The 20,075-nt window shown below is 43.4% G+C and overlaps 1 protein-coding gene across 9 annotated transcripts in view; it reads right to left on the bottom strand.

Annotated features, from left to right (window-relative positions):
* The window catches only part of LOC126996090 (myoferlin-like), a 64,820-nt gene that overhangs the window by 11,237 nt on the left and 33,508 nt on the right, over positions 1-20,075 (bottom strand). For 7 of the 9 annotated variants that reach the window (XM_050856187.1, XM_050856192.1, XM_050856193.1 and 4 more), the window contains 24 exons: positions 19,213-19,407; positions 18,789-18,839; positions 18,240-18,336; positions 17,527-17,700; positions 14,683-14,899; positions 14,276-14,352; positions 13,590-13,807; positions 13,104-13,288; positions 12,796-12,907; positions 12,112-12,224; positions 11,142-11,331; positions 10,668-10,827; positions 10,205-10,341; positions 9,650-9,813; positions 9,116-9,302; positions 8,243-8,392; positions 7,467-7,638; positions 6,329-6,460; positions 5,333-5,514; positions 4,819-4,936; positions 4,344-4,483; positions 3,983-4,144; positions 3,414-3,553; positions 1,178-1,216 (listed from right to left, as the gene is read on the bottom strand). In XM_050856187.1, the coding sequence (XP_050712144.1) occupies positions 1,178-1,216; positions 3,414-3,553; positions 3,983-4,144; positions 4,344-4,483; positions 4,819-4,936; positions 5,333-5,514; positions 6,329-6,460; positions 7,467-7,638; positions 8,243-8,392; positions 9,116-9,302; positions 9,650-9,813; positions 10,205-10,341; positions 10,668-10,827; positions 11,142-11,331; positions 12,112-12,224; positions 12,796-12,907; positions 13,104-13,288; positions 13,590-13,807; positions 14,276-14,352; positions 14,683-14,899; positions 17,527-17,700; positions 18,240-18,336; positions 18,789-18,839; positions 19,213-19,407 (3,512 nt within the window). The remainder of the gene's footprint in view (positions 1-1,177; positions 1,217-3,413; positions 3,554-3,982; positions 4,145-4,343; positions 4,484-4,818; positions 4,937-5,332; positions 5,515-6,328; positions 6,461-7,466; positions 7,639-8,242; positions 8,393-9,115; positions 9,303-9,649; positions 9,814-10,204; positions 10,342-10,667; positions 10,828-11,141; positions 11,332-12,111; positions 12,225-12,795; positions 12,908-13,103; positions 13,289-13,589; positions 13,808-14,275; positions 14,353-14,682; positions 14,900-17,526; positions 17,701-18,239; positions 18,337-18,788; positions 18,840-19,212; positions 19,408-20,075) is intronic. The other 2 variants (XM_050856191.1, XM_050856194.1) reach the window with 1 other exon arrangement.

Genomic DNA, 20,075 nt, shown 5'->3' with positions numbered 1-20,075 from the left:
TTTAGAGCTAAAAATATATAGTGGTTAAAAGTTCATACTCACCAAGCCAAGTGGTACAGGAAAATTAAATACTTTAGAAAGTTATGTTGCAAAGAGTCAAGGGAACAAAATTATCATATAGTGCATGGCTTGCTGTCCTGGTTAACCCAACCAAAGAGAAGACATCAAGAGGTGCCACAAGTATCTTTTCCCAACAATCTTCCTCCACTGTAGATGATGCCACAGGAAATAAAATATGAAAATCCATAGAAATGGCTCCTGGGTCTACATGATACAGCAGGGCAAAGATTTATCACAGGTATGCTTTGTTTATCCTACTTTCTTATACTGTGGCTGTTGTAGAGGAAGAAAGAAAAAAACAAAGATGAGCCTCCTGCTGAAATTAAAGTGAGAAAAGAAAAAGAAAATAACTGTTGGAGGTTAGAACTGAAGAATCAAACCAAAGAAGAAGCCACTGTTGAAACTAAATCAAGTATGAAAGAGACAAGAAGACAGTTTGAAGCATGTAAACAATGATGGCAACACCCCCCCCCCCCTCCCCCACCAACCATTGTGTCTTTCAGCTATGGGAGGATCTCAATTCTAGCGATTAATTGGTTTTGTAAAAAGTGTTTCTAACATTATAATTGTAAAACTACTGTCATCACTTTACATGCACAAGGATCTGATGGGTTCTTTTTAGTTGACATGAAAAAAAAAAACTCAAAATTGAAGCATTGCCAATATTTCAGTGATAAGGGATTTTTAGATCAATTTACAATGTTCTAAAGGTGTGTGAGTGAAAGAAAGAAAAATTGCAATTCACTACCACCAAGCAAGATATCCTTCAGCTACCTACACTTCGGTCACAAAGGAAGTATCACAATGCCCTTACAGTTCAAGATCTGAGAGAGAAGCAGAAGCCCTTACAACCTATATTTCAATCATACGAGAAATATTTCACAGGGATTATTTCCAAAGCTCATGAGATGTAAGAACAGCAGGAAAAGTTGAGACCCTCCACCAGTGTGTCAAAGAGATCCACAACCTGCATTTCAATCATCAGGGAAATATTTCACAGACATTATTCACAAAGCCCATGAGACACAAGAAACAAGTCCCTCCACCAGCATGTCCAAGTCAGAGAACACAAGCCCCCAAAGGATCATTCACAACTGGTCAGAGAACTATAAAGTACCTTTGGCCGAGGGTAGACTTCTTGTTCTTACGTTTCCTCCTGGAGACAGAATGGAAAATGAATCTTGCACGTCATTCCATTGCGATTAAAGGGAGACAAAAGCATCATGCATGTGGGAAAAAGATAAAAAGCTGTTGATAAGGTATGTGTATATGGTGAATCCTTACTTTGAGGGGCAAAACTTTGAAACTGGCCTGAAGGAAAAGTAAACATGGATAATACGTATTCTAGCTGTGGTCAAGTTCCAACTCTATGAATGAATGAGTGAATGAATGAATGGTGATTGCATCAAACAAATAAAATAAAAAGGAAGGCAACAAAAAGCCATACACAAAAATATGCTCAAGGTAAAATGAAAGAAAAACAAAATAATCAGAACTACCGTATTTTGCGGTGCATAATGCGCTCCGGCATATACCGCGCACCCTAAACTTTAAGACAACAATTTTGGAAAAAAAATATTCAGTGCTTAACCCGTAGGGTTTGATTGGGATGAATTTGGCTTTCATCAGTGGGCTACGATTGGAGCAAATTTGGCCACGGCTTTTTATACGCTTTTGTGGGGGGTAATTAAGAGGCCAGGCAGGTTGCTGCATGTTAGAACCTTGTTTATTGTTCAACAAAAAAATCAGTATCAATGCTATTATAAAAAAAAAGTGGCTGCACCAATGTAAAGTGGAGACGATGATATATAAATTCATGTTGTTTTGCACAACTTAGATTCGGGGTGATTTAGTCGTTTCTCAGAGGTGGCTGCGCCACTCTAGATTGCAGCGTATGGGTTAAAATGCTCAGAAATATGTGCGGTTAAGCAAGGCTGATGATGTACAATTTCCCAAATTTTCTGTTAACCTCTACAGGGCAGGGGTGTACCGTGAGATCAGTTCTTCCCATACAGCAATGTTCTGACATTCTCCCGAAAATTGGTAATTTTCCATTATCAATTTCAAGTCTCTACCTAAGCCAGTAGCTTTAAATCTATGAGCATTCGCATTATCCATCCTTCCTCGTCAATCTGCCTCAAACCCAAAGTCTCTACATCATGTGGTGTTTCCATGGTGATGTGAAGCACAGGGAACTTTTTAGGTCGGAGCAAGCCTGTGTTCACAGTGCTGCGTAGGTTCTGGTTGCCAGCCGCCCTCCCCTCCACGCACTCGACCCCATTACATGCCCCCTTCATTATCCTCATGTTCTTAACTTGATAACCATGAAGGGTGGTGGGATGCCTCCTCAGGGGCCTGAGTATCACTTCCACCATCACCGTAATGAGATTGATCTACAGGATGGCCACCAAACTGAGGTTGCACAATAACGGGGCTCAGCCTTCCCAATAAGACAAGGGGTTGGGGTTCAATGCTGTTGTCACTGTCTTCACCACTAACACTACTTTCCAAGTTTGAAAAAGTCAGTTTCAGTTCTCTCCCAATTGCGCTCACACTGAGAGCTCTTTTGGGAGCAAGAGGAGGCTTATGAGGAGTCGAGGTCATTGGCTGTGGCCACTCGGGCGAGGAATCAGATGCGGAAGATGCGAAAAACTCTCCTGCCATTGTTACAGTCACGGAAATACTGAGAATGGCACGAATAAGTTGTGTGGCAACCTAGGAGTCACACTGACCCATAAAACCTCACGCAAACTTCAAAATTACGGCGGAAAAAGGCAGACAGAAAAAAAAAAAAAAAAAAATCAAAATTTGTACTTTCGGCGTATACCGCGCAGGGATAACTTTCTGGCATTTTTTAAGTGAAAAAGGTTTGCGTTATATGCCATAAAATACGGTAGTATCTATTATTGCCTTCAAGCTTCATGCAAACTGGTGATGGGTGTTAGAGGAGAATGACAATAAACACTTAAAGGGTGAGTACTATCTGTATAGAACATGTTTTCTGGTTTGTACATTCCCATCCAATTAGTATGTACTACCAGCATTAGGAATACTACTACTCTGGAAAACTGAGCTGAGGCATAAAAATGAACTACTCTCAGAATAAAGGTTCCAGTACTTTGACAAGAGTTCATTTCTATGTGTTAGCTCATTACTTCAATCAATTTTTTTCAATATCAACATTTTCTCAATAGTTTAATTTTGTCACTTACATTTTCCACATTAATCATTTTTTTTATATGAGTAATAAATAGAACGTTGCATACAAACTAGCAAACTTCCCCTATATGGAAGGTGAAGGTTATCTCGATCTGAGAATATTGTAGCAAGGATGCAGGAATACAGGAACTTACTTGACTGCCTTGGGCTCTACGGTGTAGCGCTGCAGGTCACACACCACCGCTGTCGCCACTACAGGCTTGCTCCCGAAGGCCCTGTGATCCACTACGCGCAATGTGAGGGGCGGCATGTACAGCGCCTCCTTTGGCAGCTCCTAAAGAAGTGCACAGACATGGTGAGGCGACATGGTAGTTACTGTGAGACTAATAGATTGTTGCACTGAGATCATGCGTGTTTGAGTTCCAAATATAATGAGTGATAATGAAACAAAGGATATCACAGCAGATTTCAGTGGGAAAACCAATGCTACTATAGTTACTTGTCTCATATCTCTTTAATAACTGTAGTAGCAACATTTGAATTTGTTACAGCTGAGGAGGCAATTAAAGGCAGAAAAGAAAAAGGACAACCCATAGCAGAGCACCACACCAAAAAGAGTAAAAAGAAGATCCTAAATGAGTGGTTGAAAAGATGTCTGGATATTGTGAACATGTTTTATTTTTGTCTAGCTTTTGGTCTCCCTTCTGTATACAATGAACTAAAGCTGAGTTTAAGCTCTGCCATGCCTTGCCCCACCACTCACCACATCAAACACGAGGTGTGGCTTGTCGAAGTTTGGGTTGATGCGGAGGTTCTTCATGGTGGGAGAGATGATGCGCTCGCCCCCACACTCAAACTCAATGGAGGGCCGAGTGATGGACTGCAGTTCATAGGTGGTCATGTTCCTTACGCCCCAACACAAGATCTGCGGATAGATGGCAGTGAAGGGAAGACTGATTGGCTGATTGATTAGGGGGCTCATTAATTGTTTGGTTGAATGACTAAGTGGCTGAGTAACTGATCAACTAAATAACTGACTGACTGATTGATTGACTGACTGGCAGAATGAGGAAAGAGAGCATGGATTTTTTGTTCAACAGCACAGGAAGCATAAAGAGGTTTACCTCCACCCGCGTCTTCTGTAGCAGTGGCCGCACACCAAAGGGCACCATGTACAGGTCCCCTCCAAGGCGGGTTGGTGGCAGCATCGGCAGCTCCTCCTCCCCGTCCTTCAGCAGCAGTTCAAATGATGCCAGAAGCTCACCTGTGGATGGAGGTGCAAGGAGGAACAATTTGACAGATAAAACATTTTAATTTCACCCATTAAAAACATCAAGGAAACTCTCTTTAGTCTTTACACAAATATTAATGCTAAAAGTCCCAAAGGCTCTATTAAATAAGAATTATACACAATATAACAGTAAAGTCTTAAATATCTGATGGGAGTGCACTGTAGTGCACTAAATCACTTAATGAAAAGTCACTATCACCCAGTTAATTAAGAATTATACACATTAGAACTGTAAAGTCATTAATATCTGAGGTGATTGCACTGTGACACACTTATACGAGACTGTTATAGTGGCACAATGTCCTTACCTTGCTTCTCATTTCCCTGTGCTAGCTGGTACCATTGGAGAGGCAGAGGTTTGTACTCGCTGGAGGGTACCACTACGGAGGGGCGACAGAACACGCGGCCTAGGTATTCGGGGGCACCCTGGGAAGGAGAGTAAGGGAGATAACGATATTGTCATTTGGTAGCAGTAGGTGTGGAAAAAGTGAGGAGGGGAATAATTTTCAGACATCATGAAAACAGTGGAAAACATAGATAGTGAGAAAAAGTCAACTAAATGAATGAGATGTAGAAAGAGAAGTGAAATGGGGAACAAAACTTCAAATGTTAATCATAAGAAGACAAAAAAGAAAACATAGAGGAAAAAATGAAAAAGAAGAAAAAGACAAGACAATAAAGTGAAGAATTATAAAAAGAAGAAAAAACAGAAGAAAAGAAAAGACAAAAAGAGACAGTAGAGAAAAAAAAAGAGAAGATAAAGAAAGAGTAGGAGAAAAGAAGAAAGTGAAGACAATAAAGAAAAAAGAAGAAAAAAGTTACCCGTGCATCCCAGTCAAACACCTCCACCACTACACTCGGGGCCTGGGTGGCGGCTGCCTCGACGTGGCCCGACAGCAACACATCGTCGAAGATCAGCGTCTGGTCCCACGTCGGGCAGAGGGTCTTCATCTGCTTCTCGGTCTGCTGCGTCCCATTGCAGAAGCTCACCACAGCATACGGGTCTGTTTGGCAGGATTATTATTACTATTATTATCATTATTATTATTATTTTTTTTTTAAAGTTTATTGACAATCTTTCCAAGTGTAGATATAAGAAACACACAATCAGATCCTTTATTCACATGACACATTTAAATCGTCATTCACCTTCTGTCTCGCACTCTTCTTGTCATTCTGAATACGTAGCCTTTTGTTTAGTCCTCTACCCATCATGATAACTCTCTCACCCTATTATTTTACCTTATCCAATTCGTCTCTCTCATTTTCTAATCTTCCATCTTCATTCTCTCCTTCCCATCCTATATTCAACCCTTCCCAGTCATTAGTTTCTCTTCGTCCTGCTATTTCACTTTCCACTGCGATCCATCTTTCTAATTTCCCCTGTCTCCCAAAATCAAAACTTCTCCTTATCCTCTTTCTCATTCTAGCCCCAATTCATCCTACCATTATTCCCTTTCCCATCCTCTTTCTCATTCTAGCCCCAATTCATCCTACCATTATTCCCTTTCCCAATGTATTAATCAAAGAGCAAACAACACCAGCTAAACACACCTGTCAGAATAAATCGGCTTGTCATTATTACCTGTACGTCTACGCACCAAATTCACCTATACAATCCCTACATGCACCAAAGTCAACTATTCACATTACAAAATATAACAAGCATCAGTATATAGCAACCAACATTGGGCCAACAATCACTTAATTGCCCTGACATCCACCAAAGTCAACCATTCACATTACAAAATATAACAAGATAAACATTACTATCAATCAACACATGGCCAACAACCACCTTACTGCCTTCCCACTCACCAGCCAGGCCAGTCTTGTCACCAGGGATGAGGTCTCGTGCCTGGTAAATGTGTGCCCGGAGCTGGTACTGATGACGCTCAGCGCTCATCAGGTACATGCGAGGACAGGTAAGTTGAGGGTACTTCTCATCACCTGCATTGAAGAGGAAAGAGAAATTCAGGAAAAGAGGTAAAATCAAGGAGCAAAAAAATGTAAAATCAAGGTGCAAAAGAAGGTAAAATCAAGGTGTAAGTTATTACCATTGAGAAAAACTCAGAAAAAAGGTAAAATTAAGGTGAATAAACTTAAAATCAATGGAGTGGCAATAGAGGAGTGTGTTGTAACCTGGTAATGAGATAGAAATGGTGAACAGAGAAAAAATGTAAAATATATGAGGAGTAAAACCTAAAGCTGAACTATGTAGAAAATTCAGAAAAAGAGGTAAAAATTAGGATAAAAAAATATTATTAAGGGTTTGGTGAAGGAGATGTATTGCAACCTGGTTAACGAGATATGAATGAGGCACAGAGAAAAATAGAACTAATAAAAATAGAGTAAAACCTCAAGCTGCAAAACAGAGGCATAGGATGGGTAGTGGTAGATTCCTTAATAGTTAAAACATGACTGAAATAAAGTTCCAAGAAAAATTACAAACTCTAAATGAAAATACATGAAAGAAAAATGATAAATCTTCAATAAAATCACAATCTCTAAAGAAAAGACAATGAGTTTTTCCCACAGAAAGGATGTTAGCATCGCATAAAAACACAGTCAACTCCAGCAGAATAATTACAGTAAATGTGAAAAGGTGCATCCCTAAGACACTATCCATTCCTAGATTCACCGTCCTGTTTTGTCTTGTCATTAAGCAACCAATCAGGCAAGTTAGTCAAGCCGAGGACATCTTAAACTTATCTTAACTTAACCCTGTAGCAGCGACGGGGCAGATTCTTGGCTTTACCGTGTAGCAGCGACGGGCCAAATATGTGCCATGATTTAACCCCCCCAAAAAAGATGATACATAAAATGATCACAAATGCTTTGATATATATTATGAAATGGTTTGTGTGAGTGATGATTTTTTCTCATTTTTCTTCCTTGGAGGGACCATTAAGAAACACGATCCCCGCTGCTGCCGGATTAAAAGGTTGACCCCCACCTTTGCCAGTTGTGATGGAGAGGCGAGGCGTCGGGGGCAGGCCAGGCTGGGAGGGCACAAGGCGTCTCCTCCATCTCCGCCGTCGCACCATGTCCACCTTTCGTTCAATGGCATGGAATTGCAGGCGGAACAGTGGCGCGTACTCCCACCCATCCACTGGCACTGTCTCCTTCTGTGGATCAAGTGGAGGGATGGACAGTTGATGGGGATTCTACCTTATATCTTCTTCAGGTCCTCCTCCTCCTCCCTCTATAAGCTTCATTTGCTTTACTTTCTCTTTTCTGTAATCCTTATAGAGATTGAGTGGAAAAAGGGGCTTTCATTCCTTCCTCGTCATCTTTGCCATCTATTTACCTCTATTCCCTTTGCTTCCTTCTCACATATTTGTCTTATACATTATTTGATCTGCCTCTCCAATCCACCCCATCATCTTTCAAGAATTCTCTCCTTTTTCTCCAGGACTCATTTTCACCTTTCCTTTCCATCACTTCCATATCTGTATTGCACCACATTTAATCTACCTTCTCTCTTGCCTCCTTCACTTTATACATCTCTTATCAGTCTTATGTCTCCTCTAAGCTACTTTTTCCACCATTCCTGTCCTTGTAGTAGTATGTAATTTGACAGACACACTTCTTCCCCCTTGCCCTTGCTTCTCCACCTAACTGTTCTAACATCTCTTCCTCTTTTCCTTCAGTTCAAATACCAAGACTAATTCACATCTATTCAGAAAACCAGGTTGGGGAAGTCCTTCAGATGAGGCAAGTCATGCATACCTTCTTCACTTTCTGCACAAGGTGTCGCTCCCTGATCCAGCGTCGACGCCTCCTCGTGTGGTAAATCCTTTCTTGTGGTGACCAGCCCATGAGGCCAGTCTCCACGGTGTACTCCCAGCCCTCCCCGTCCACCGCGCGTTGCAGGTCGTACTGGAACAAAAAAAGGACACATTAAGTACCGTAATTACAGGGCTAGTATATATAAGACATGCCAAACCCAGAAAGCAACTCAAGGCCATTTGGCTAAGGGATACTCTTTTAGGCTGAATAGTTAAAAAATGTCAGTTTCCCATCCATCTGCAGTTTTTTTCCCTATCCGGCTGGTTAAGCGTTTAGTCTCTCCAGCCATAGAAAAGTTTATCACTCCCTTTGGTTTAGATAGCCCCTATTGAGGGCATATGTTAAGCTGTGCATGGCTTCAGTTCTCATCTGTCTCAGCGGCCAGTGTGACATCCAGGATTTAACACATTTTACCTCCTCCAGGTTTCCCCAAATACCTATTCATCGACCAGAAGGATGAATGGCTGGGTACGTGTACTGTGTGCCAGCCATCGTGGGGAGTGATCAACGTGGGGCCGCAGATTTACAGCTTAGCATGAAAAGTAACCCAACGTTGCCAGATTGTTGTACTCAGCTTCTTATATTTACCGACTTCCGACCCCAAAACTGTCTCCTGGTTCCCAATAACGAAATTCATTTATATTTATCGTTAAAATAGTTAATTCCTGATGTTTCTTGGCTATAGTTATGCGTTAGAAACCGGTGAATACTATGCTCTGAGTACGATAATCTGGCAACGGTGATGAAAACACAGCACGGAGGCAGTATAATAAACATGAAGACGCTACTGTGCTTCCCTGCTATTACACTCACCGCCCAAAGGTCTCGCCACGCCCAGCCCTCCGGCAGCCCGACCTCGTCCCTGGCGGTGGCCGTGTCGTTGCGCACGTCCGTCCACGAGCTGGGCGCCGCGACCCACGTGCCGCCGGGGAGCCGCATCTGCTGCTCGAACACCTCCTCCGTGAAGAGCTGCCGGCCGGCGTCAGCAGCAAACCTCAGGCTGGGGAGGGAGGAGTTGAAGGGATGATGTATGAATGTGTGTTTTGTTACCTTCATTGCTGTAGCTGCTGCACTTCAGAAGGGCTTGCATGGCTTTGCAACGAAACCTTACTATTATTTTCTTCCTTTTTTTCCCTCGTGTCTTGTGCACTGTATTCTTCTTTTAACTGTCTTATTCCTCCATTCCTATTCTTCTTTGTGATATTGTTCTTTATCTATGTCATTTTCTCTTTTTTTTATTTTGCTGCAAACTTCGAATGATTTCAATTCAAATAGATTTCTCTACATGTACCGCCCATTGTGTGTGTGTGTGTGTGTGTGTGTGTGTGTGTGTGTGTGTGTGCTCACCTCGGGTCAGGGTCGACGAACCACTCTCCCTGAAAGGTCCATCCCTCGGGGGCGGTGAAGGCATCCGGGGGAAGGTTCAGGAGGCCGTCAGCGTCGGAGAACTTTGGCCGCGTCATCAGCAAGCCACTGTCATTCCACTTGCCGCTGCCGGGCACTGACACCACCTGCGGGATAGACGGACACACTCAGGATCAACTCTTAAATTCCTCTGTAGTTCACAGTTCACACTATTTTGTGCTTGGAAAAGGTAGTCGTATATGTTCCATTTTAATCAGGAGTTATATTTATTTTCTAGTCCGGTAAGTGTAAGCAAACGCTACTATTTAACGGTACTCCTACAAATATGACATCCTTTCTTATCCCTTTGTCTTCCTTCCTTAGCTATCCTTTTATCTTTCTTGTGTCTTGGTACACTTTCTTGATACATTTACACATTCCACACTGTTTACGGTATATCTACACATAACGAACTCTTTACTTGTACATCTGCAGACATTAAATGCGATTATGGTATATCAACAGATATTCTACACATTCCCCCCTCCCCCCGCCCACCTGGTTCTCGTAGGTCTCGGCGTACACGGTGAGCTGCAGGTCAGTCCTCGCGTCCCACCACGTCCGCAGCTCCTCCTCGCGGCCCAGCCAGACGGACGCCCGCACCACGCCGCCCAGGCCCCAGCGAGAGTCATCGTCTGATCAGGGGAAAAGAGAGGACTGTTGAGGTTAAAGTTACTCATTGGGAGGAAAATATATTCACTGAGGGGGAAACTAGATCTCTGGGGAAGTATAATTATGCACTAAGGGGGAGGGAGGAGGGGATAGATGTTCATCGTACCCCTAATGTGGTCTTTTTTCGATGTATTGTGTCGATGATCTTGTACGTTGGTTCTGTATGGCGTAAAGAATGTTATTTCTCTATCCAGCAAAGCTAACAGTTCTGAAAGTTGCGATATTCTTGCATCTGGCGACACAAAAGGTTCCGAAAGGGTTTATAGATATGAGGGCCACGTCTTCTCACCTGGGTTCGTGAGGGCGTACGTGTTGAACTTTCCCGACAGTGTGCCCTGGGCCATGGGGTCGTGGGCGTGGAGGACCGAGTGGGCAGGAATGCGTATGTAGGCAAGGCGACGCGTCCCGCTCATCAGCCACAGGAACACGTCGGGCACGCTGGTCTGCGGCTGTTAGAGTTCAAGTCATGAAGGTCAATACTTCAGCAGGATCAAGTTTAAGGGTTTAAAAATCAAGTGATCTACGTCAAACAGACGAGTGCTGCGACAGAAGTACACCATCCCTTCCATTCCATTCCCCTGTACTACTGTGGGAAGATGAAAGAGATAAATCTTGTGTTCTATCGGAAAATAGGAAAGAACAGCGATTTTTACTGCTCCACGAAAAAGACACTGAACAGGAAAGAGTGCAGCTTTGTATTACTTCCAACACACGCACAAAAGATAAATAAAACAAGTCCCTGTCACCCCATCGCCTGCCTCACCTCCTGCGCCAGATTTTCGAGTTGGATAAGAACAGATTCGAGCTCGGCCACCGCCTGCTGGGAGTCACTTATGTCCAGATTCTGCATCGCCTTCTTCACCTCGTCCAGCTCCCTGCGCCGCCGTCTCCTCAAATTAATGTCTAGGGTTGTCTCGCTGTGTCTCACTGGGTCCACAACGGGGAGGTCCAGGCTGAGGAAGGTAATGGCAGTAGTGAAGAATTGTGTACCTTATTAGTAGTTAGCAATGTAGTGCCAATGCAAGTAAATTTCAATTAATTAACAGAGATGATTCAAGTAAAGGCCAGAGGGTGAAGGTAGTGAAGTGTTGGGCAATTTTTTGCTAATTTTAAGATATGTACAGCAAATCGAAGGTAGGGTACCACTGCCATTAGTACTTATAGCAAGAAGAAAAAAAAAACTATTCCAACATAACTGATGCATGCATAAAAGAAAGAGCCATTGTCAAAATAACGATGATAACGATTTTTATTTTGACTTGTTCATTTTTTGAAGTGGCTCCCGCCCGATTTTGGCTGCCATAAAAGATATGTAGTGGCTCCCGCCCAATTTTGGCTGCCCTAAAAGGTGTGTAGTTTCTCCCGCCCGATTTGGCTGCCCTAAAAGGTGTGTAGTTTCTCCCGCCCGATTTGGCTGCCCTAAAAGGTGTGTAGTTTCTCCCGCCCGATTTGGCTGCCCTAAAAGGTGTGTAGTTTCTCCCGCCCGATTTGGCTGCCCTAAAAGGTGTGAAGTGGCTCCCGCCCGATTTGGGCTGCCCTAAGTATTAGCCACATTTATACACCTTGACCCCTAACATCTGTTGCCCCCCCCCAAGAAAAATCTGATATGACGCCCCTGGAGACAGCCATGTCATTGTAATATTGTAGATTTCAAGAGGGGACTGAGAAGTAAATTCAGTATTTGAATGCTATAAAAAATAAAAATAAAACATAAAATGCAGCCACATTCTCACCTACAGTCCTTCACAAGTCTGGATACTGCTACTTGGACTGCCTCCGACACCTCCCTCTCCTGCTTGTTTCCTCGCAGCAGGGCGTGGAGAGTGTCTAGATTCTTCTTCAGCGCCTGCAGGAGGAAGGAAAAAGCCGAGTGTTTATCAGAGTAGAACGTGAAAGAATCTGAGTGTCATGATAGGCAGCATTTTGTCAGGTCTTGTATAACTCCTTGATAAACATGGCATTCTCGGGGGTTTTATTGTTGTTTTGTCGTATTCTCTCATTTAACAGAAAAGGCATTGAATATAAGACTTTGGGCAGAGCTAATTTAAGTCTAGACATGTATTTAAATGCACCAACCCCTGCCCTAGCACACCTTCCACTGGGCAGAGGAAACGCGTAAAAACACTGATAGGAAAAAAAATGCGATGGCGCGCGTGGCGTCCCGCAAAAGGTGATTCGATACTCAACGAACTCCTGCAACTGTTCCCTGTATCCAGTCGTCTGGCTCTTCCTGTCACCGTCACTTGCTGGGAATGGCGAAGACAGTGCATGGAAGATGAGATGCTGAACTCATCTTCCACGTTATACCTATTAAGTGCAGGCCATTGTTCTGCTTCACTCTACCTTGAGTACTGAGGCCCTTCGTCAATGGCAACGACGAACTGTCATGAGCAAGTAAATATCAACTCGGTGCTTACGTTGGTGATCGAGATGATGTGGTTGGCGCAATGAAGGCGGTGCGTCACGTCCTCGAAATCACAGTGGACGGTCACGAACGGCTCCACGCCAGACCACGGCAGGAAGTAATACCTGCAAGGAGTGAAAAGAGGGAGCTCGGTGAGAAGGGCCGGTTCACACGAGCATTGTTCCCCTTTGATCCTGCATCTCTCAATCCCAACTAAAGCGACTGTAAAGCATGAATAGCACTGGAAAGACAAATCCTAACCCTTATTAAACGAATGAAGCGACTGAAGCCTCTACTAAGTGAGCGCTTATGTCCACTTACTTGCAGCCATCGAAGACAGGGTTAGCGGGATGGGTGGAGGAGGGCGAGGGCAGCATCTTGTTCTCCAGCTTGTTGCCGAAGTTCCCGACGCTCACCTCCAGCTCCAGGGGCTTCTCGGCGGACTCCAGCAGCCAGGCACCGCTCAGCTGACACACCAACACGAACTTACGGGTGCCACGGAACCTCTGAAACGGCCAAGTATTGAAAGTATGTGCGACAAATTATACGCATCATTAGAATCAAGTCATGGGGTTGGATGAATAGAACAAATAAAGTAGGAATGCCAGATAAACTTCTATTCCTGCTCTTTTCACTAACAAAGAGGCGAACTCAGAATCTTTGACACAGGAAAGCAGCGCGCATAAATTATGGTGGTACGTATACGTAAATGTTCAAAATTCCCTTCTCTTTTGTACTTTTTCTAATAATAAAATTCGTCACTCAATCAGTCCTCAACTCCCATATGCGTTCTTTCTGGCCACTCACCCGCACTTTGTTGAAATCGTCGTTGTCAATAGCGGTGGTGGGCGCGGGGGGGTAGGCGCCGACCTGTGTATGGAGGGAGAGCAGCACGCGGCCGCGGTAGGCGCAGCCCACGTCCAGGCCCTTGTTCATCTGCGAGGACGCATCGGACTCCAGCAGCTCCCACTCACGGCGGGTCCCGTACACGCTCACCCACGCCGGCCCGAAGGTGGGGAGGTAGCCTGGGGCGGGACGGGTCTTCAGTGTCACGTGAAATAGCTTAAGATTCAAGTCCTATACATGCAGACTAATGAAAAAGTTAACTAGTATCTACTCTTTCAACTCTTTCACTGGTAAGCTCATGATCAGAATTCCTTCAGTATTTCCCATCTTGATGATTCTTCCTCAGTTCTAAACCTTTCAGTAGGGGAGTAGTTTCAAGACATTCTGAAACTAACTTTTGATCTCTTTATAATAGACTTTTTGCGGTCATTCTTTTAAATTGTTTACTCAGTCATTGGTGTGTCTCCTTTATTGCATAAAAAGGATACGAAAAATGTTTTGTTATACTGCTTGTTCACTGGAAATCATCTGTTATTCATCACTAGTGGCCACCTCGAATCATACACAAGCAATCCGTCCCTCAAGCACCCAACGTTCACGCCAGCATCATTGCCCTCGGGTGGCGTCACAGCCCTGCGTGCACTCACCGTCCTCGCCAGGTGCTGAGATGGCCGAGACGGGGATGGTGGCCGTGCCGATGGTGTCATCATCGCCCACTCGGTCCCTGCAACAAGACCCTCCGTCAGGTACAACACATTTCCCGTTCTTAGTGAGCCAACGATAGCTACATTCACCCAATAAAAGCTATATCATCTAACGCCTGGTTTTAACGAATGAACGGTCACTCAACTCTCACGTATCAAAATTAATCTTTCGAAAATCTAGAGGCTAACCTAATCTTTCCAGAACCAAAGAAGCTATCCTAATCTTCCCAAAACTAACCCTAATTTTCCCAAAACTAAAGACGTTATCCTACTATTTCCAAATGTTAAATTGGAAGAAAAGAACATTTTAATAAAGGAGTGACTCAAGAGATAGGGAATGATCAATGTACCAGTCTTTGAGGACAATCTTGATCACGTTGCACATGGAGGGGAAGAGGAAGCCCATGTACAGGTTTTGGCGGAACTCCGGGCTTTCGTTCGTGTACATTATCTTGGTCTGCACCTCGCGGCCGGCGTAGGAAGCCATTAAATAAGGGTCCACCAGCTCCTTGGAGGCCTTGCCGATACCCAACACCTCCTTCAGCGTCTGCATCGTGCCTGCGTCCACTGCGGGAAGAAAACGTGAAGACTGTTAGTTGGCGTGTCTCCGGAGCTGGTTTAGGTAAAGAATAAAGGGAAGAAGAAGGGAAAAGAAAGATGGTCATACAGCTGGTTACCGGTGTGTTAGCAGCTGGTTTAGGGAAAGAAGAAATGAGAGGAGGAATGCAGAGGAAAGGAGGTCATACAGCAGGTTATCGGCTTATCTTAGCATCTGGCTTAGGTAAAAGAGGAAAGGGAAGACGAATGAAATGGAAGAAGACCGTCGTCCAAGTGGTTTCCTGCCTTCCCTGCTGCTTCAAATAAAAAACAAAAGTGAGAAAGAAGGGAAAGGAAAGATGGTCATTTAGCTGACTTCCAGTGTGCCTTAACATCGGGTTTAGGTAAAAGAGGAAGAGGAGGAGGAATGGAAAGGAAAAGTTATGTAAGGCCGCGGCCACACAGAGAGCGAGAAAGCGAGCGAGAGCGAGAGCGATAAACTTTAATACATTATAAGTAAAGGAGGTGGCCACACTGGCAGCGAGCAGGTAATAGCGAGAAAGGTAGCTGGTAGACGAGAAAGCGAGAAGAGTTGACAGTTAACTTTTCTCGCGCGAGATCGCTTGGTCAGGAGTGACATCACAGACATGCTTCTATATTATTTGCCGTAACTCAACTCATACACTAGATATGACATTTTGATTAACACCGCTAAACGCAGCAGTGATTGCAGAACTCGAATATGTTTGTGAAAACTCAATAAAACAGAAACTTAATAAATAGTGACGAGTTGAAGTTGAAGAATCACTCCGTAATGTTTATAACACATTTTACATATAGCTACCATTTGCAGCGGCTATGAAATGAGTACTAAAATAAACAATTCCATCTTATAGAAAAAAGCCTCCTGAACACGATGGTGTATACAAATTTTTCATAAAACGCCAAATAAGTGAAGCACGGAACTGTTTATAAAAACGTTTCACCTCATCCCTCGTGTGTGTCCACGGGGTGGGTGCGAGGGGTGTGTATAGTGTTGCTAGGGCCCCCCAGGGGTTCTCAACCTTTTGCAAGCTGGGCCCCTCAAAGCTGGTTCAATGCAGTTGGGGCCCCCCTCCTCCCTGCGATACCCACTCAACCCCCCCCCAACTATGCCACCATAGATAGATAGATAGATAGATAGCTCTTGGCCACACTATTATTATTATTATTATTATTATTATTATTATTATTATTATTATTATTAATAGCCAGTAGGTCCGTGATTTTCCTTGATTTTTCCCCTCCCGTCCTGTGCTCGCGCCCCCTCGGGAGAGTGTCCGCCCTCTTGTGTGGCCGCGGCCTAAGTGGTTTCCTGTGTGTCTTAGCAGCTGGTTTAGATAAGGAAAGAAAGGGAGGAAGAAGGGAAAGAAAGGATGATCACATAGCAGACTTCCGGTGTGTCTTAGCAGCTGGTTTAGGTAAATGAGGAAACGGAAGATAAAGGAAAAGGAAATGAGTCATGTAAGTGGTATCCTGTGTTTAGGTAAGAGAAGAAAGGGAAGAGGAAGGAAAAGGAAACGACAGTCTTGCAAGTGAAGGTTCCTTTCCATTTTCCCTCTTCGCAAATAACATGAACTTATTATTAAACAGTTTTCCCTCTTCACAAAGGAGTCTGAAGATTTTTGTTGCTAGTTGAGACCTGTTGAGGCTGACACGTGGAGCAGCGAAGGGGGAATGGCCCGGGCCTTGAGCTGGATGGCAACACCAAATTTATGAGAGCGTTACGACAGACTGGACCCACAAAAAAAGAGGGATGAATGATAATGAATGACAAGCAGGTGACAATGCACGGTGACCTTGAGGGGAAGATGAAGACGAAGAAGAAAATGAAGATACAATGATGTCGATGATGAAGGAGGAAGATGAAAGTAGAAGAAAATTAAGTAGAGAAAGAATAAAAGAAAAGCGAGAATAAGAAGAATAAGAATAAGAATAAGAATAAAAATAAGAATAAGAAAAAGAAGAAGAAAAAAAGGAAGAAGTGGAAGAAAAAATAGAATCACCACCACAGCAACAACAATAGCCACAACAACAACAACAACATTCGTAGTAGACACACATTATTATTTGTTATCAGATCGACACCTAAATAAGCAAATAAGATCAACAAGCAGTGTATAGAGAATATAAATAGTAAGGTAGCCAACGCCCAGGCAACCAGCAATGGAGGGCGGAGGGCCGGACACACACACACACACACACACACACACACACACGAACATTCCAGTACGATTCAAGCGTTAATATTTTCATTCATAGCTTTCTGTGTCTCTAGCTCAAAGTTAATTATTATGTAAGGTAAAAAATTATTAGCGTTCATTGAACAGATTTGAGTGGCGATGTTCTCTCTCTCTCTCTCTCTCTCTCTCTCTCTCTCTCTCTCTCTCTCTCTTTTATTCGTGTTTTTAAGAGAGATAACTCGCTGACTGGCTGCCTGGTGTGAACACATACCTATTTACTTTTTCAATGTGGGTTCACACGCTTTCTGTCAATCCCAAATATGTTTTTACTTATCTAATTCAACAGACAAAGCGAAAACGAATTGAACAGGGTAATTAGATCGTTACTAAACCCATGAGTAACTTCGCCTCCTGCGCCTTCTCTCACGCACTTACTCTGCGGCAGGTTCTGGGCGCAGTAGACGGAGAGCACAAAGGTGGCGGGCTGCAGGTGGACGCCCGCGGACCACAGCAGGTTGGCCTCCACATCATCCTGCTCACTCTGACGGGCGATCATGTCAGGACACATATCACCGGGACCCAGCACCGCGACACTCACCTTGAGGTACCCTGTGTGTGTTTGGGGGAGAGGGGGAGAAAGAGATGGGGGTTAAGACAGGATGTGTGTGTATGTGTGGGGTGGAATGGATGGGGAGAGAAACAGAAGGGGGGATGTATATGGGAGATGAGAAATAATGTATGTGGAAGAAGGGGGAGAAAGAGAAGGGGGATGAGAAAGGGTATGTGTGTGTATAGGGGTGGGTGGGGGAAAGAAGGGTTGTGTGTATGGGGATAAGAAATATGTGTGTGTGTGTGTGTGTGTGTGTGTGTGTGTGTGTGTGTGTGTGTAGAGGAAGTGTATGTATGGGCGTAGGAAATGTGTGTTTGTGAGGGGAGGAGGCTGTAAAAATAACGAGTTAACACTAAGTAATCAAACTTTTCATACATACTTCTTATAATAAACAAATTAAAGCTGATCTTATAATCATTCTTAAGATATATCACTTCTCTCATCATCATCATCATCATCGTTGTCATCATCATCATCATCATCATCATCATCATCGTTGTCATCATCATCATCATCACCAGCACCACCGCACACTTACCCTGCACGGTGGGGGTCGCCTCGTCAGGGTCTGCCAGCACCAGCCAGCGGTTCAGAATGGCGTGCTCGGGCTGGTCATACACCATGCCGACCTCACACTACAACGCACATACACACAGAGGTAAAGGCAAAGTAAAGGTACACGCGATAGCTGCTCATAATACATAAAACTACATTAACGTAGGTATCACGCTCTTCATATATAAACTAAGGCTAATATACCCACCTCTCGATGGTAGACATACACTACAAGTATACATACATACATACATACATATACATCTGATCACTGGGCGCCTCGGTATGTATCATAAAGAAAAAGAGCTTATTATCTATTGTCTGCGTGTCAATCATTTTATTTAAACTGACCAGAACAAGGGTACTATTAGTGAGGGTGAATAGATAGGGGGGAAATGTGAACAAAAAAAGGGGGAGGGGGAAGGCCCACAACCACTACAACAACTACTGCTGCTACTACTACTACTACTACTACTACTACTACTACTACTACTACTACTACTACTATTACTACTACTTTTACTAGTCTCACCTTGAAAGCTCCAATGGTTGTGCTAGACCGTATGCCACACGAATTGCACACCTGTCAAGGGGAAGAAAAAAACAACTTTGAAATTATAAAATATATCATAAAAAATAAAGTGGAGTTTTTTTTATTGAACCAAAACTATACACACTCAATATCAACCCAACTGTTTCATATACACTATATTATATTTTCTCTGTATTATTTAACCTTTTTAAGGATGCTCTGAAATAAAACGATGAAAATTGTCTATAGGCCTAACAAAAACATGTTGAGGAGTGCTTAGGTATTTAAATAAGGCTGTTTGAATTATGTTTTTAAAAAAGGGTCTTACTGAAAGGGTATTTAAATGAGTATTCAAAAAGGGTATTTAAAAAGGACTTTAAATTGCGGTGTATAACCTTAAAAAAAAAAAAAAAAAAAAACTGACCTTAAACTCTAAGAACTTCTCCAGGAACTCGGTGGGCAGCAGCTCGGCCTGGAAGAAGAAGATCTCGTCGAACCAGGGTGTGGTGGTGCCTTTGTGGACTCTTGTCTGGCGCGTCTGGCCGTCCAGCGACACACGGCTCACCGGGTTCATGTTTGCGCCGAGGAGCTGCCGGCCCTCCACCACGCGCACCCGCACCTGCACGCGAGGATGAGCGGGGTAAAAAACAGAATGAAATATTAACCCGGTAGCTGCGGGGATCATGTTTCTTAAAGGCCCCTCTAAGCGAGAAAAAGGAGAAAAAATCATCATTCACGCAAACCATTTCATAATAATATATATCAACGCATTTGTGATCAGTTTATGCATCATCTGTTTTTTTGGGGTTTATATCATGGCAAAAATTTAGCCCGTCGCTGGTACACGGTAAAGCCACAAATTTGGCCCGTCGCTGCTACCGGGTTAAATGACACTGATAAACAAGGATACACAGGGGGGAAGATAAATTGAAATGTTTAATGTCGCTGAGATTGAACGAAGAGTTAAATGACTGAAAAGTAAACGACAAACATAGAACGTTTAATGAAATACTAGAGTAATTAAACGAGAAATGAAGCAGTAAATGAATCCGATGCCAAATAGAACGTTCATGAAATACTAGATAAATTAAACTAGCTATGAAGCAGTAAATAATTCGATGCGATCCGACAAAAAAAAAAATAATGAAGTGATATATTCAATAAGTGCAATGAGCGTCCTTCAAGTAAACACCAGAACGTATAAACTTTAACTGGTTTAACTTTTTTTTTCAACTTACTCCTGAGCCGCCCTGAATAAACTGAGCGAAAAAAAAAATCTTATTATCA

This window comes from Eriocheir sinensis, chromosome 9, assembly GCF_024679095.1.
Source record: "Eriocheir sinensis breed Jianghai 21 chromosome 9, ASM2467909v1, whole genome shotgun sequence".
In the NCBI taxonomy this organism is placed as follows: Eukaryota; Metazoa; Arthropoda; class Malacostraca; order Decapoda; family Varunidae; genus Eriocheir; species Eriocheir sinensis.
Note: the sequence above shows the minus strand (reverse complement) of the source record. Positions and strands in the feature narration are given on the sequence as shown.